The sequence below is a fragment of the Pseudophryne corroboree genome, chromosome 4 (assembly GCF_028390025.1).
Source record: "Pseudophryne corroboree isolate aPseCor3 chromosome 4, aPseCor3.hap2, whole genome shotgun sequence".
Lineage (NCBI taxonomy): Eukaryota > Metazoa > Chordata > Amphibia > Anura > Myobatrachidae > Pseudophryne > Pseudophryne corroboree.
Genome location: NC_086447.1, coordinates 88,266,023 through 88,282,372, shown reverse-complemented (window position 1 = coordinate 88,282,372; position 16,350 = coordinate 88,266,023). Strand labels below are relative to the sequence as shown.

General features: G+C 45.4%; 1 protein-coding gene across 3 annotated transcripts in view; it reads left to right on the top strand.

Moving 5' to 3' along the window:
- Nucleotides 1-16,350, top strand: part of TNFRSF21 (TNF receptor superfamily member 21) — a 162,668-nt gene that overhangs the window by 95,758 nt on the left and 50,560 nt on the right. For all 3 annotated transcript variants that reach the window (XM_063915241.1, XM_063915242.1, XM_063915243.1), the window contains 3 exons: nucleotides 3,681-4,296; nucleotides 8,265-8,690; nucleotides 15,896-16,161. In XM_063915241.1, coding sequence (XP_063771311.1) covers nucleotides 3,681-4,296; nucleotides 8,265-8,690; nucleotides 15,896-16,161 — 1,308 coding nt within the window. The remainder of the gene's footprint in view (nucleotides 1-3,680; nucleotides 4,297-8,264; nucleotides 8,691-15,895; nucleotides 16,162-16,350) is intronic.

The following is a 16,350-nucleotide window of genomic DNA, read 5'->3' as shown; positions in this document are numbered from 1 at the left end:
GGAGGAGCCAGTGCACACCACCTGATCCTAAAGCTTTACTTTTTGTGCCCTGTCTCCTGCGGAGCCGCTATTCCCCATGGTCCTTTCAGGAACCCCAGCATCCACTACGGACTACGAGAAATAGAATTATCGGTAAGTAAATTCTTATTATTAATGTTATTTATATAGCACTTTCTCCCAATCGGGCTCAAAGCACTTTACATTTACATCTACAGCACAAAATAAGCTTAACAAGAGAGAACAAAGCGTTTGGGTTGTATCCTTTTAGGAACTTGGTGAAACGCGAGAGTAAATGGGGAAGTCTTGAGTTGGTTTTTGAAGGATTCTACAGTGGAGGCATCTCGCACTATGCAGGGCAGTGAGTTCCATAGTGTCGGAGCCGCATGGCTGAAAGCTCGTTCCCCAGATGAGTTCCGGGAGGTTCTAGGTACTGCTAATAGTCCTTCATCTACAGATGGGTATGGGTCGAAATGCATTGGGTCGACCACTAAAGGTCGACATGCACTAGGTCGACAGCGTCGTTAGGTCGACATGTGCAAGGTTGACATGGGTTTGACTGTTTTTGGTGTCGTTTTTTCCGTACAGTGATGGGGAACCCCAATTAGTGCACCGCGTCCCCTTGGTCAAGGTGCATCGCTGCGCTCTGCACAGATTACCGTTCCCATTAGTAGTCCACGTGGATCGTAAAGTATGAAAAAGGTCAAAAAATAAAATAAAAATTGTGAAATACTCATGTTGACCTTTTGACCTGTCGACCTTGCACATGTCGACCTAATGAACCTGTCGACCTAGTGCATGTCGACCTTTAGTGGTTGACCCAATGCATGTCTACCTAACGACCGCAACCCTTACAGATCGCAGTAATCAAGCAGAACAGTAAGGATTTAGAAGCTGCTTCAGGTACCTCGGGCCCTGGTCATGTAAAAGCCAGCAAGCCAATCTTGAAATATAGTCACCGTCTCACAGGCAGCCAGTGAGGGGAGTAGACAATGGGTATTATGTATGTCACTGACAGACCGGTGCTGGAGACCTTTTACTTTGTACTACGCTTGTAAACTTGTGTGTGTGCACAACAGATCATTTTCCAATTAGTGACGTCTCCAAGATAAGTCACTGAGTTGTTTAAAGACCTTTGTGTGTGTGTTTGTGTGTGTGTGTGTAATGTTTCCTGGTTTTATAGTTTTAGTGTGACCGTTGTTTGTTTGCAGGTTACCATGGCAATAACGGCCACAGATTCTAAATTGTCTTTGTGTCATCAGTTTGTGAAGTCTGCTCCCACTTCCCTTTTATTTAACCCCCCCCCCCCCACCCCCTTCTCCCCCCATATCTATGGGTCGTGTTAAGTTGTTTCGTGTAAGTAATTCTTTCATTGTGGAACATGACGCTCAGGATGTGGTTCATAAATATAGTTAACTGTATCATTTTTCTGCTCTTGTAGTTTTATAAATATAATTGTGCTGTAATTAACTGCAGCCCTTCACACGCCGCCAGTGCGTTCAGTACTGTTTTTTGTTTATTTATATACGTTTTAATAGGACTGCAAGTCAGACCTGGAGCGAGCTGGCACCGGCTGGCTGTATTGATTGCCGGCTTCCTGTGGAGGGACATAATATTTGTGAGGGAAAGTCAGATTCGGCTTCAACTCACATATTTTACACTTCATTTATATATGGATTTTTTTTTCTCCAGACTCTTGGGGATATATTTACTAAAGTGTGAGTTTTTAGAAGTGTGGAAGTGTTTCTAGCTATTATCTTCTAGAAGGTGCTAGAGAAATGATAAGTAGAATCGGATTGGTTGCTATGGGCAACCTCTCCACTTCTAAAAACCAGCTATTTTGTAAATATACCCCTTTGCAGTGTCGCACGGGATGCAGTGATGTATGTTGGTGCATGATATGTTACATGGTACACACATGCCAAGTGATTTATATCTATCCATTCCTCATGTGATTTGCATAGGTATACCCACAGTTCCTAGCAAAGTGTATTAATCATCCATCGTTCCTGTGGGATAATAAATACCTTTTATAACCTATTTATTACCATATAAATAATGGTAATAAATAACCTACCTCAAGGGAAAGCAACCTGCAGCACTGCACTTGGATGGATATGCTGTGGAACTACACATACCAGAATGCTCTGCCACTGTTTTGCTGTTGGGACATGCTAAAACGGCAGTTAAATCATTCTGGGACATGTAGTTCCACAGCAGCTGCAGTGCCTCAGTGCATACATCCATTGAACTAAATCCCTCCCCCCCCCCCCCTAGTCTGAGGGACTACAAAGCTGATAGTCTTCAATTTGTCGTCCTGAAATGTATTCCCGTAGAAAGCAAATCATTTAATTATGCACAATTCCCTTTTTAATCCTACGTAACGGACACTTTTCCATCAGTGAGTGACTGCGGCCAACCAGCAGATTAATAAGGACTTTTACTTCCCCGTGTGCGAGATTCCCAGAAGATTGTGCCAGCATTACAGGCGTTACGTTGCAGGTCTGTAATCTGTGGCAGTTCCCGGATTCGTTAGGTGAAAGTGTAAAAGGGATTTCTCCGTAGTAGTGAGTCATCCTGTAGGAATGCATTTAATTACTCATCTACAATCTTCCTAGGAGTATGCTGTCATCGTGTGCTCCTGCCAGTAATAATTGGTTAGGTCAGAAAAAGTAGATGACTTGCATTTACGTAGGTTATTATAGGTTGCTAACTCTCTGCCAAAGATCTAATTGGGGTAGTGCTGAAAATATTTTAATTTAAAATCTATTTATTAAAAGATAAACTGACGGTGTGTGTCGGTGTTATGAGCTGTGTGTGTCTCTCTCTTGTTTTTGTGGCTGACTTGTGATGCTGGGGGTCTGAGCACAATATTACAGCCCCAGACTTAATAATACAATTATTTGTTTTGCATTGCGGTATCCAGAATCGTATCTATAATAGTTTGTATACTGTTCAGTTTTTGGTTCATGATCCAGTCTGTAGTGTTCTAACCACAGAAAAATGCATTGTTACCTTCTGAAACCAATGGACCTATTAAGGGGGTAATTCAGTTGTCTTTGGGCGCCTGCAGCTCCCATCTGAAGTGAGCGGGAGATATTCAGTTGTTTGTGCCAATGAGCGTGAGTTCCATAGGTGCCCATTATGTTGACATATGGGCACCCAAACTCTCGTTTAAGCAGTGTACCCAACACTTTGTGCGGGATTAGCCGCTTTACGTGTCTAAAACCATGTTGCATTTTGGCGCAACAAGCGTGATAAGTAATGGGCACTTGCAGCAGTTGTGACTATCTGCAGAAACCATTAATATCATCTGCCGAACACTCATTACTTGCACATGCCCATAAACAGTTGTGTTGACCCCTTATAAAAAATGCAAATATAGAGTTTAAAAATGGACATAACAAAAATCTAAATAAATAAGTCAAATAACATCCAGTTAATAAATGTGACGTTCTCGGTCAAGAACTCCTATTTAGACATTGGGATCCGCCTACGATATTTGGCCTATAAAATCTAACTGGCTTTAAGACAAATTGACAGATACGCCCGTGGCCATCAGATGACAGGTTTTGATTGGTGATTACTGTTGTGGAAATATTGGCGTAGCGAGCAGAACCTTACAGATCATAAATTGGTAGTGATTTTATTTTTTTTCAAGACTTCTTCTGTTTTTCTTTTAGATTCTGCTTCTTCATCTTGAAAGCACGGGAGCAGAGTCGGAGCAGCTATCTGAGAAAAAGACGACAATTCTGCCGCCGGGGAAATATCACTACACCATTGCTGGGTCCAAATATGATTTAGTCTGTGACAAATGCCCAGCTGGCACGTATGTGTCCAAACACTGCACTGAGTCTGCCCTCCGCGAGTGTAGCCCTTGCCCCAATGGCACATTCACGAAGCACGAGAACAGGAACGAGAGGTGCCATACGTGCGGGCCACCGTGTCAGCGGCCCATGATCACAAAAACGCCTTGCTCTGCCTTGACTGACCACGAGTGCTCATGCTCTGCCAATGCTTATCTCATCAATGGCACTTGTGCCAGCCATACCGTGTGCCCGGTGGGATGGGGTGTGAGGAAGAAGGGGAGCGAGACAGAAAATGTGAAATGTAGGGTGTGCTCCCGCGGTACGTATTCTGATGTGCCTTCCAGTACTATGAGATGTAAGAGCCACACCAACTGCTCAGAGCTTGGCCTGGCCATCCTGGAGCCTGGGACAAACCAACAGGACAATAAGTGCGGACCCCTCTCTTCCTCTTTCCCCTCCACAGACGTCTATTCTCCACCCACTGAATATGGTGAGCTACCTTTACTTTTACTTCCTGTCCGTTCTCTATCAATGGGGGAAATTCAAATGTTTGAAAAGTCGGTTGGGTGTCTGTTGTTTCCTGTCTATTAGATAGGAAAAAACAGACACCCAACTGACTTTTCAAACATTTGAATTTCCCCCAATCTGTCTTTCTCCTTTTAAACAGTCAATGTCCAACTGCTTGATAAAATGCATCTGTTTTTTTCTGTATATGGAATGTTGTTGTTGTTGTTGTTGTTGTTGTTGTTCTTTGGGCTTTATAAGTTAAGACCTTTTTCTAGATATGCATTGCAGGTTAAGGTCTCCCATACCTGAAAATCTGATATCCGAAATATTAGGAATTCCAGCATTTTTTAAGCGTGACTGAGCTAGTGACACCTTTTTCTTTCTGATCGTTTAATATACACAAACTTTAGTTCATGCACCAAATTATAAAAAATATTGTATAAAATTACCTTCAGGCTTTGGGCGGTTACCTATTGACGCACGGCAAAAAGGATCTATTTCACCCGATGGCATTATAAATGTATTTCCTGTTTAGACTTGAGTCCTATCCTTGAGATATCTCATTATGGTATGTAAATATTCCAAAATATGGAAAAATCCAAAATATTTCTGGTCCCAAGCATTTCGGATATAGGAGACTCAACCTGTGTAACAAAGTTCTGTTCACATGACAGGAATTTTAGCGCCCCAGTGTCTGCCAGAATAGGGAGATTGATCAAATCATCTAAAAAGAGTACAGGTGGAGGTGTTGCCTGTACCAGCCAACCACATTCTAGCTATTATTTTATAGAATGTACCAGACAAATGATAGCTAAAATCTGATTGGTTGCTACAGGCATCACCTCGTCCACTTTAAAAGGTTTGATAAATTTCCTCCCATCGCGTTATCATGTGTGTCCCAACGTGGGATGAAAAAGTCTTGGGCCCAGGGCGAATACTGTGGGCCCATGTGCAGTACATTCTTCCTACCATTCCCCATGCAATGCTGGATAGCTTTAGGCTTGGAGCCTAAAAGTGTTGATATGCCCAGCATGGTATGAAAGAAAAAAAATGGCGTCCTGCCTCATTACCTATAATACGTTTCAACAGGATGATAATAAGTAGAACAGTGTGAGTGGAATCCTGCAGGAGTGGCTGGTGCTTACTCTGGTCCTATCTTGTACCTCTGTCCTGTCCTGCGGGCGGTCCGCTCACTACAGTAAAGTACATCAATCCAAAATCATGGAGACTTATCAAAGCTTGGAGGGAGATACAGTACTAACCAATCAGCTTCAACTCATTTTACAGGCTGTGTTTGAAAAATGACAGGAGCTGATTGGTTGGTAGCTTTGATAAGCTACCGTTGGTGCTTTCTTATCCTGCTTCTGTACCCCAGGAGCAAGATGGGAAAATGAGACCAGTATGGCCCTAGCTATAGGTTTATCTCCACGAGTACCCCTTACCTGTGCACTTACTGGGAGAGATGTACCTCAGACTTTCTATCTGTAACGTATAGCATTGTGTACTCCCACGCATGCTCTGTACTATTAACATAGCCACACATTGCACTGGGGGGATTGGTCATTCTTTACCCAGCTAACACAGGTTTCCGGCAATGCCTGTTTATTAACCTAATTGTACAACCCAGATAGAATGTGAGATAGAATTGATCAGTCGCTTAATGAGTTACACAAGCTCCCTATACTTCCTGCGTGCCGGGAGATACGCCGGACACCGCATGCGATAAGCGCTGATTGATTCTGTTAGAGTCTTATGAAACAGCCATTAGCTGACAATAAACTACTGTAAGCAGATTACAGGTCTGAGCCTGCAAAGTGGAACAAAACACAGTTCAGTGTTTGCTCAGGAGTGACTCAGTGTGCCCTCACCAAGCCCTTTTGTCATTGGCCGGTATCCAGTGTCAGCTCATTGTAACCTGGTCACTGTGAGCCGGTGTGGGGTGGTTGCCTGTACGTCTCGTCACCGGTGTGTGCTGTTGCTCACAGATTATATTTCATGGTGTGAGACATGATCCCGTACCCTGTGATAGGGCTCTGGTTCTGCTTTCCCCAATAATTTCCTAACTGCAATATTGTTAGTTTGTTGAACACAATGCTGTTGTTTTATGGCCCTCATACATCTGAGATGTACTGGGCAATGCCCCGATCCCCTAACAGCTGGATCGGGAATAATGAACATGTTTAATTTCCGCAATCCCCTGACGCATCGCCAATCATCAAACCAGGGGTTCGCAAACTCTGGGGCCTACATACTATTTACTAAGGGGGCGTTTCTGGGTGTCAACTAACCGTTTTCAGGGAGTGATTGAAAAAACGCAGGCGTGCCCGGAACAACGCAGGCGTGGCTGGCCGAACGCAGGACGTGTTTGTGACGTCAAATCCGGAACTAAACAGTCTGAAGTGGTCGCAAGCTAGGAGTAGGTCTGGAGCTACTCTGAAACTGCACAATTTTTTTTCTAGTCGCTCTGCGATCCTTTTGCTCGCACTTCTGCTAAGCTTGAATACACACCCAGAGGGTGGCGGCATAGCGTTTGCACGGCTGCTAAAAACAGCTAGCGAGCGATCAACTCGGAATGACCCCCCAAAGTACCAGCCAATCGGCTCCTAACTTAATTTATTCAAACCCAGTCTGTAACATGGCAGTTAGATGCTGATTGGCTGGTACTTTATCTCTCTCCCCTATATCTCTGTCCAAGGCTTAGTAAATAGATCCCTCTGGTGTCAAGGCACCCTTCGTCCAGACTTTAACCACTTGCCTGACCTGGTCGCATCACATAAAGGTGGGCGAAGTTGCGGGTAACTGTTGCGGTGGGTTTGCCTGTTTTGCAGAGGTTTGAGGCGTAGATGATTAGAATCTTCCAGTTTTGCTTTTTTTTTCTTCCGCACTGAAATTCTGCGGAATCCTTTGTCTATAAGCTGGGAATGACGGCGTGGTTACTTAAATCTTCCCTGTGGTGGTTGGGGTATAATGGTGAATAAGGCAAAAATAAGTAAAATAGGTCTGTGCATGGAACTTGCAAGGCTAAAACAAAACGTCTGTTCAATGGGACAGTTTCAAAAATATTGTTCCTTTGTAAATTTAAAGTAACAAAATTCCGTGGGAATAGGTCACCACTTTTATGGTGTGTGGCAACCAAACGTCTTTTTTTATGGGTTATCCATATTCAAAGTGACATGGGCGAAACCCTAACTGCGACAAATCTGTTTGATTTTAGTAAATTGCTTACAGTCCCTTCCCACTTCGCATCCCTTTATTTTACACATTCCGGAAATATTATGTTTTTCCCTCCCTCCCTAATGTATATCAATGGGCCCATTCCCCTGACTTCATTCTTTGTGTTCCTGCAATTTCCACGATGCAGTATCTTGTACAGTCACAGTACAGTGTATTTCCGCAAGTGGTCCTTCTTATACCTGTGGTAATACATACAGTAATTTACAGAATACGGTCATGTAAGTTACAAAATACTGTCAGGGGGTCATGTTTGGGGGCCTGGTGCTGTATTTGCTGTATGAGGCTCATGAGACTAGTTTCTGTTGCTGCTTCTAGAACACGGTCCTGAAACAAAGGCTGTTTCATGCCATTCGCTTATGATTTCCTAAATAGTCCCTGCAGGAGGTGTACGGTCTACTGAACACTTGTTTGAGCCGGCTGAAGGAGCGGACTGCTGCCAGAGTAAATATGTGAGATCATGGAGGAGCTCTGCGTTAATTCTGCATGTGGGCTCAGTTTTGTTTAAATAAAAAGTATATCCTGTCTGGCTCGCAGATATTTTTTATTTTTTTGGGAGAGCCGCCACCTTGAGCCTGGAGTTCCAGTAGACTATCGCAAGTTCTGAGAAAGTCCACTGGCCTTCTGCTGTAAGGTCTGCGCTGCCACCAGAATGTTGGTTATACCATCAACTTTTAAGTAACTGAATAACCCCCCCCCCCTCCCCCTTTTGTGTTTCAGATCCAGTAGATGTTTACAACGAAACTGAAGTGAACGAAGCAAAATACTTGAACATGACGGATAACTTGGGCCAGCCAGACCCCAACGGAGAGCATCGGCAGCTGAGCGAAGACGTCCAGAGGCCGGTAGTGGTGATGGGCAGAGACGACGGCCTCAAAAACACTGTTTTCAAGACCACTAAGAGGGGACCTCCGCGCCAGCCCCCAAGTCACTTTGACATCAACGAGCACCTTCCCTGGATGATTGTACTGTTCCTGCTCCTCGTACTTGTGATCATTGTGGTTTGCAGCGTCCGGAAGAGCTCCCGCACGCTCAAGAAAGGGCCAAAGCAGGACCCCAGTTCCATCGTGGAAAAAGCCGGATTCAAGAAGTCTGCAGCACTGCCCCAGAACCGGGAGAAATGGATCTACTACTGCAACGGCCACGGTGAGTAGACCCTATGTAGATGCCTGAATGTCTTATACGTCTGTTACCTAGTAATGTATTGTCTGATATTTACGTCCATCCCTGTGCTATGTTAATATACAGTTGGGGCAGATGTATTAAGCCTGGAGAAGTGATAAAGCAGTGATAAGTGGAAGGTGATAACGCACCAGCCAATCAGCTCCTAACTGTCAATTTACATATTGGAGCCGATTGGCTGGTGCGTTATCACCTTGCACTTATCACTGCTTTATCACTCTGTGATTTTATGATGGTTCCTGTGGAACTTGTTTTGGCTTCCAGGTGTTAAAATGATAAACCTTAGGGGGAGATTTATCAAAGCTTGGAGAGGGATAACATACCATCCAATCAGCTCTTAACTGCCATGTTACAGACTGTGAGCTGGTTGGCTGATACTTTATCTCTCTCCACTTTAACACTCTCCAAGCCCCTTAATCTCATCCCCTAATTTCTGTTTGGCTAGGAGCAGTCCTAATCTGTCCATTTTCTCCCCCCACACACCCCATCAACCTTGGTCAGGAAATCTGAGTGTTTTCCTTTACAACTGGGCGCACTTGCACCAATGTAGGCGTGTGACATCACAGAATACACACAGCCTTTTTACACTTTACATGTTCGTAAGTAACCTTTCTGGCTCCCAGCATAGTATCCCACTGAGACCTTGTGGTCCCAACCGGTAAAGGAGAAAGGTCAGAGCCACCTTGGTAACCCTAGTAGAGTAATTTAGTAGAATACACTGTATGTTGTAACTAGAATACACCACTTCATTAAATATTAACGTGCCAATCTCCGAGAGGAAGAATAGACAGTGATGATGTCATCAGTACGCGGAGGATACAGAGCAGTCGTGTTGTGCATTTCTGGTCCGTAGTGGGATTTGGGCAAGTCCTATTATAGCCCCCTCCTGCCTGTCACTTACACATCCCCGGCCAGCAGCCTTCAGCCCGGCTGTCCCGTTCATACTGCAGCTCTGTACACCTTCCTATGGTATGGTGATGATCATTAAACATTAAACAGAAAGGGATCTCTCATGGCCTTCCTTTCCCCTCATTAGCTGAGAAATATGTTTGTCCATTTGCTCCCAGGATTTATGGTGTCTAATAGCTATAGCATAAAAATCTTATTAACCCAGCGTGCCCTGGGGAGGGGGTTTCATGAGAGCCGGCTTCTGAATCTCACACTTGTTTGTCCGTCTGGGTATGTGCGTTGCTTAGGGCAGGACCGCTCTGAACCAGCTGCACGGGGCCTTTAGATGTGGGAGTTGAGTTCCTATTTAGAGCTTAATAGCGTGCGGGCTGTGAAATCGCTGGGCTTTAATCCTCGGAAATTCCCACAGACGCTGTGTGCCAATTTTGACAGTTCTTTATTTGTGGCTAATTTTATTTTTATTTTTTTAAATAACTGCATATACGGCTCTTTATCTCCCAACGCCACTGGTTTGTGCCCGCGAGCCTTCGCCGTTGCCTTACGCAAATAATGGTGAAAATGTAATAAGGCAATATGGTTGTTTGGCTATTCTGCGTGGGGTTATTTTTGTCTCTGGTGCGGTACTATGAGCAATCAGCTTGGACCTTGCACTTTGTAAATGTCGGAGCAATGAGGGAACCCTTTGTTTGCACTTAGAGGCGTCCAGTAAATTGACCGAATTACAGCAGACCTGAATGAGCCTCCAGATCCTTGTTCCTCGCACAAGCTCAAATGCTGGCACAATACAACTTGATAGATGAGGCTGATGTACATCCCAGTCCCATTGTACCTTCCCAGAATTTAGGGATCACTGTGCCCTCGTATTACAAAGCTCTCTGTCCGTACCCTTCCTAACCTCTCCCTAACGAGTACAAATAATGATTGTCAGAAGTACTTTAACCCTTTTATCACGAGGTTTTTTTCTTTTATCTTAATAAAACCTTCATGAACAGAACCTTTTTGCAATAGACAATCCTCATTTTTAGCATCCCCAAATGAATTTACGTGGTGCCCTTGCCACAAATGTAGATTGTTCCAGATATGTCCTCATACATCATTGCTGCAGTCACACCAAACAGCCCCAGGCCTTGTGCGACTCTGCTAGCATCGGGTGTCTATTTCTCGTCTTCCTCACTCAAAAATGTGTCATAGCCGCAACGCAATGCGTCTAGGACACACCAGGAGAATGCTGATTCAGTTTATATGCGACACTTGCACCTGGAGTTTGGATAGTCCCTCCACAGCGACTGTGTGCTAAGCAAGTCTCTCCGCAGATTTATGGGCCTAATTCAGACCTGATTGCTAGGCTGCGTTTTCGTACAGCGGGCGGTGAGGTCTAAACTGCGTATGCACTGCAAAGCGCAGGTGCGTCGCACGGGTACAAAGCAGATCGCCGTTCAGCGATTGGTTTGTGCAAAGGATCCATTTGCACGGGTGTTCGCAAGGAGATTGACAGAAAGAAGGTATTTATGGGTGTCAACTGACCGTTTTCAGGGAGTGTCTGGAAAAACGCAGTTGTGTCCATGTGTTTGCAGGGAGGGTTCCTGACGTCAATTCTGGTTCCGGACAGGCTGAAGTGTTCGCAGCGGCTGAGTAAGTCCTTGGCTGTGCAGAGACTGCACAAGATCTGTTTGTACACTGTGCAAAGTGAAAATACACTCCCCTATGGGCGGTGACTATGCGAACGCAGAGGCGACACCAACGCCTTGTACACCTGGTGCGGCACCGGAATAAAAAGAGGTGTGGCTTTGCGAGAGGGGGCGTGGCTTCGATTCCCGACCCCGTTTTTCGTCACTTGGGGGGTACGGGAGGTGCGTGCTGCCTCTCGTGGAGTGCTTATGTGCAGTGCCGGCTCCTGCTCAGTGACAGGAGCAGAGTGCTGCACAGAATGTAACAGTGCAGCACTCTGCTGCTGTCACTGAGCAGGAGCAGGCATTTTGGTGTCACCCCTCGGCGGGTGACACCCGGTTGCGGGCAGCACCCCCCTTGTGACGCCACTAGCGGGTGAACAGGTCGGAATTAGGCCCTAGGTGCGAAGTAATAGATTTACATGAAATTAAATGGATTTTGTTATGTGTTTATCTACATTAAGTGTTGTCCCTCTCTGGCCTCCAACAGCAGCAGATCTGCGCTCACCGTGGAGCAGGGCTGGACTGGGACTAAAAATAGGCCCTGGCATTTTTTAAGCAGACAGGCCCACCTCGGTGTCAGCATCTGACTCCTCCCCTTACTATTCCTGACTCCTCCTACTTAGTCTATGCTCTTACAAATATAATTAATATAACAACATACAAGCGTACATCGTTCTCTATTAAAATACACAGAACAAAGCTCATCTTGCAGGGGATTCCATCATGTGCCAAAGTCCGACATTTGGTTGGTTCTGTTAGGTAACGCGGAGACTTCATTGGTGTAGATCACACAAAAAGAAAAGGGAATGCATTCCTCCCCCCCTCCCCACACACAAGTGATGAATTTACTGCAAAAAAGGGGCGTGTCCTTGCTGAAATGGGTGTGGCTTTGCATAAAGGGGTGTGGTATTGCAGGGAAAGACTACCTTAAACCCCAGTTTTGAAACCTGCACGCCCAGACGTTGGCCACCACAGGAAAAAATAATAATCCTGATTCATGCCCCTTATATTATTTGTCATTTTTCCTCCTTATAGTAATGCCCAGTATACATTATGCCACATACTGCAATGGACCTTAGACATTATGCCACACACCATAATGCCCCCGACACAATATGCCACACACCATAATGCCCCCGACACAATATGCCACACACCATAATGCCCCCGACACAATATGCCACACACCATAATGCCCCCGACACATTATGCCTCACACCATAATGCCCCCGACACATTATGCCTCACACCATAATGCCTGTGACATATTATGCCATGATTACGCCATGCATCGCAATGCTTGTTATACATTATGCTACACACTGCAATGCCCATGATACATTATACCACTATGCCTGTGACACATTCTACCATACAATGTCATGCCTGTGACACATTATGCCACACACCGCAATGCCCGTTATACATTATGCCACACACCATAATGCCTGTGACACATTATGCCACACACTGCAATGACCCTGAGACATTATACCACATACCACAATGCCCGTGATATAGTATACCACACACCGTAATGCCTGTGACACATTATGCCACACACCGCAATCCCCATTACACGCCACGGTGGGGTCTGCGGGGGCAGTAGTTACGCCAGTGGGGTTGACCACAGAGGAGGACACATCTGTGCATACCAAAGCAGAGCTGTAAGTATACATTTTTGTGCCCTGAGTAGATAAAGAGCATTGGTGTCCCTGTCCATACACTAGGCGGGGAGAGTGCGCGCCGTAGGAGCGCATCGAAAAATAGGGTTTGGTCTCACTAGGTAGGGGCGTGACACACAATAGTACCCTAATTCAAATTATGCCACAGTAGTGAAGGGGGACTGAGGGGGAGAGAAAGAACAGAGAGAGGAAGAGAGAGGGGGGTGAGGATATAGAGAGAGAGAGCGCAGAGAGGACAGACAGAGAGAGAGTGAGAGTCAACAAGGATATGTCTACACCTGCACTCACCCTAGCTGGGGGGCAGCACTCTTCCTGCAGTGCTGATGCTGCAGATGTCTGTCTGCTGTGCTGCTGCCGGGATCCAGGAACAGGGGCTCAGGCAGGCAGACTGGATGCTTGTGGCAAGTGAGTGGAGGAGGCAGGAGGCGGTGCACATGGTGAGCAGGATGCACGAGCACAGGCAGGCAGGCAGACACTTTCATCTGAGCATTGCACCTGCTGCTCAGCTCCCTGCCCGCGCGCGCCTTTCAGTTCATACCCAGCGCGACTTAACATGGAACTCCGCCCACTCGGCTCCCCCCCTGCCCGCATGTCTCATACTCTGGCCGGCTCGGTCGCGTTATGACCACACATGAAACTCTGCCCGCTCCGTCCCGCCCAGGACGTGGTGCTGCAGGACTCGCATATGGGGTCTCACTGTGCCCTCAGCTCCCCCTGCTCGCACCACTCGTACTTGCCGCTCGGTTGCGTCATGACGTCACTATGCAAATGACGCGTCCGCTCAGCACAGCGCCACCAAGGAGGCGGTACTGCAGACGGACTCGAAATGGATGAATAAATCGGCCCACCTGGCCATCGGCCCTTCTGGCATGTGCCAGATGGCCAGTCCGGCCCTGCCGTGGAGGCACTTTCCGGACTTCCTTTGTGTGACTGAGTCTGAATCTGCATACTTTCAAGTTCTGTTGTGCTTCATATACAGGTTCAGACACATGCAGATATACCCAATAAATCAGCACAGTCTCCCGGTGCAACTAAGATTCCCAACGCTACCAGAGTTACACGGGAGGATCACTCATGATGTGTTGAGGCTACACACATCTGTATGTCGTATATTCCCTATAATGCTTGACAAACATTGATAAGCTATAATGTTGGGAGGTGTTGTGTGTGTGTGTGTGTGTGTGTGTGTGTGTGTGTGTGTGTGTGTGTGTGTGTCTGTCTGGGTGGGGGTGTTATACAGAAGGATGAAATGTTCAGAAAAACAATTCCTGCGTTTTCTGAAATATGAAGGACTTAAACGCTCAGCTGTATTTGAGTTTTAATGATTCAGGGTGTGATGGTCATATAAATCATTCTGTAGGCATATGTACCAAAGAACTGCATTGTTTTTTTATTTTTATTCATTTTAGAACATTCTGTGCAGCGTGTGTTTCTTTTATGTAGGTTTTGTGATGATTGAGTTGCATTTATTGCAAAGCTACTGTAATATTCCTGTAATACTCCTTTATTCTTTTTTTCTTATATTGCACAGTGATATTAAATAGCCTACCTTCGTACTTTCGGGTTAGACGAAGGAGGTTTTGTCTGCTAGCGATAACCAATTAATTCTTATATAGTCGCATTGAACGCTACGCATTGAATTTCTTAAAACGCTTGTTGCCGCACTTGGTGAAGAAAATTGCTTTCATCACGTTTGCTGTGTTGCTATGAAATCAGCAGATGTATATTAATGGTTGATAAAGCGAACTGCAGCTTGGCGAGCCGCGTGCCAAATACACGGCGACAAATCTCCAAAATTAGTAGATGAAAGAATTTAATGTCAGATTTTAGAAACCGCATTTCTTTGACAACAAAGTCCCAATTAGTTGACCTTATTCGTTGTGCATCATTGATCATTTATAGAGCCCTTAGGACTGATTGCAATTGTTCTTACTGCCCCGAATGAGCAGATATCTGACCAATACGGTCTATCATTCTGGTGCAAGACATGGAGAGACCGCAAGAGAATAGAATTTGAATGATTCATTTTTGTCAGCAAATGGAGAACTGTACTTGTATCATTTGCAACAACTGAGGCTAATCCAGTATAGATAATAATTGTAGCCAGTTAATAGCCACAGGATTCAGTGTTTCATTATAGTCTTTGGCTGTTATCGCACGCATTTGAAGGGGAAGTCGGCTTTGGGACAATTCCCATGTAGTGATTTGATGGTATCCGCTAATGCCATATCGTAAACGCAGAATGAATAAAACTTTACATTTACTTGCAGGCTGGTGTACAGTGGGTTCTGTCACCATGCGTAGTTCAGATGGTGGCTCCCATCTGTCCTGTAAGAGTGGGCAGATCATCCGAGCCTTGGAGAGCGATAAGGTGGACCGAGATAAAGGGGTCTATTCATGACGCAGTGAAAACAGTGGAGAAAGGAGCTTGTGGAGAAGTTGTCCATGGCAACCAATCAGCTGCTCCGTACAATTGTGTAGTATGCAAATTATAAATGTTACTTCAATGATGATTGGTTGCCATGGGCAACTTCTCCACTGGCTCACTTCTCCTCTCTTATCACTGCTTCATGAATAGACCCCAAAGTACCAACCAACCAACCAACCAACCAACCAGATCCTAACTGCCATGCTACAGGCTGTGTTTCAAAAATGACAGGAGCTGGTTGGTTGGCTGGTACTTTATCTCTTTCCAAGGCTTAGTACATAGCTCCACAGCCTGGAAGCTTTGATACATTTCCCTCTAAAGTGAACTTCTTTACATTGACCTAGCGATTCTCATGACAATAAATGCAGATCTGTTAGCATGTAGAACGACACACATTTGCTGTATGTTACTGGTTGCTAATAGGATAGATAATACCTCAATACCATTAGAGATTATAATGTTCCTCTGATTGTGCAGGTATTGACATTCTGAAGTTGGTGGCAGCTCAGGTTGGCAGTCAGTGGCAAGATATCTACCAGTTCCTGTGCAATGCCAATGAGCACGAGGTGGCAGCCTTCTCCAATGACTACACGGCGGATCATGAGCGGGCCTACGCAGCGTTGCAACATTGGACTATCCGAGGACCCGAGGCCAGTCTAGCAAAGCTCATCAGTGCTTTACGCCAGCACCGGCGCAATGACGTGGTGGAGAAGATCCGTGGCCTCATGGAGGATACTGTCCAGGTAATGTGACCTTCTCTTTAGGATTAAGTAGCATCCACAGTTGTGGTTTCCCTGTTCATTAAGCGTACCTTGATACTTCTGTGTATGCATTGGATGAGGTTATGTAAGTGATTGGTTCCAGTACGATATAGGACGCAACATTACGCTACTGAAAAGATGACTGGAAAGATTTACCTCATGAGTTCATTG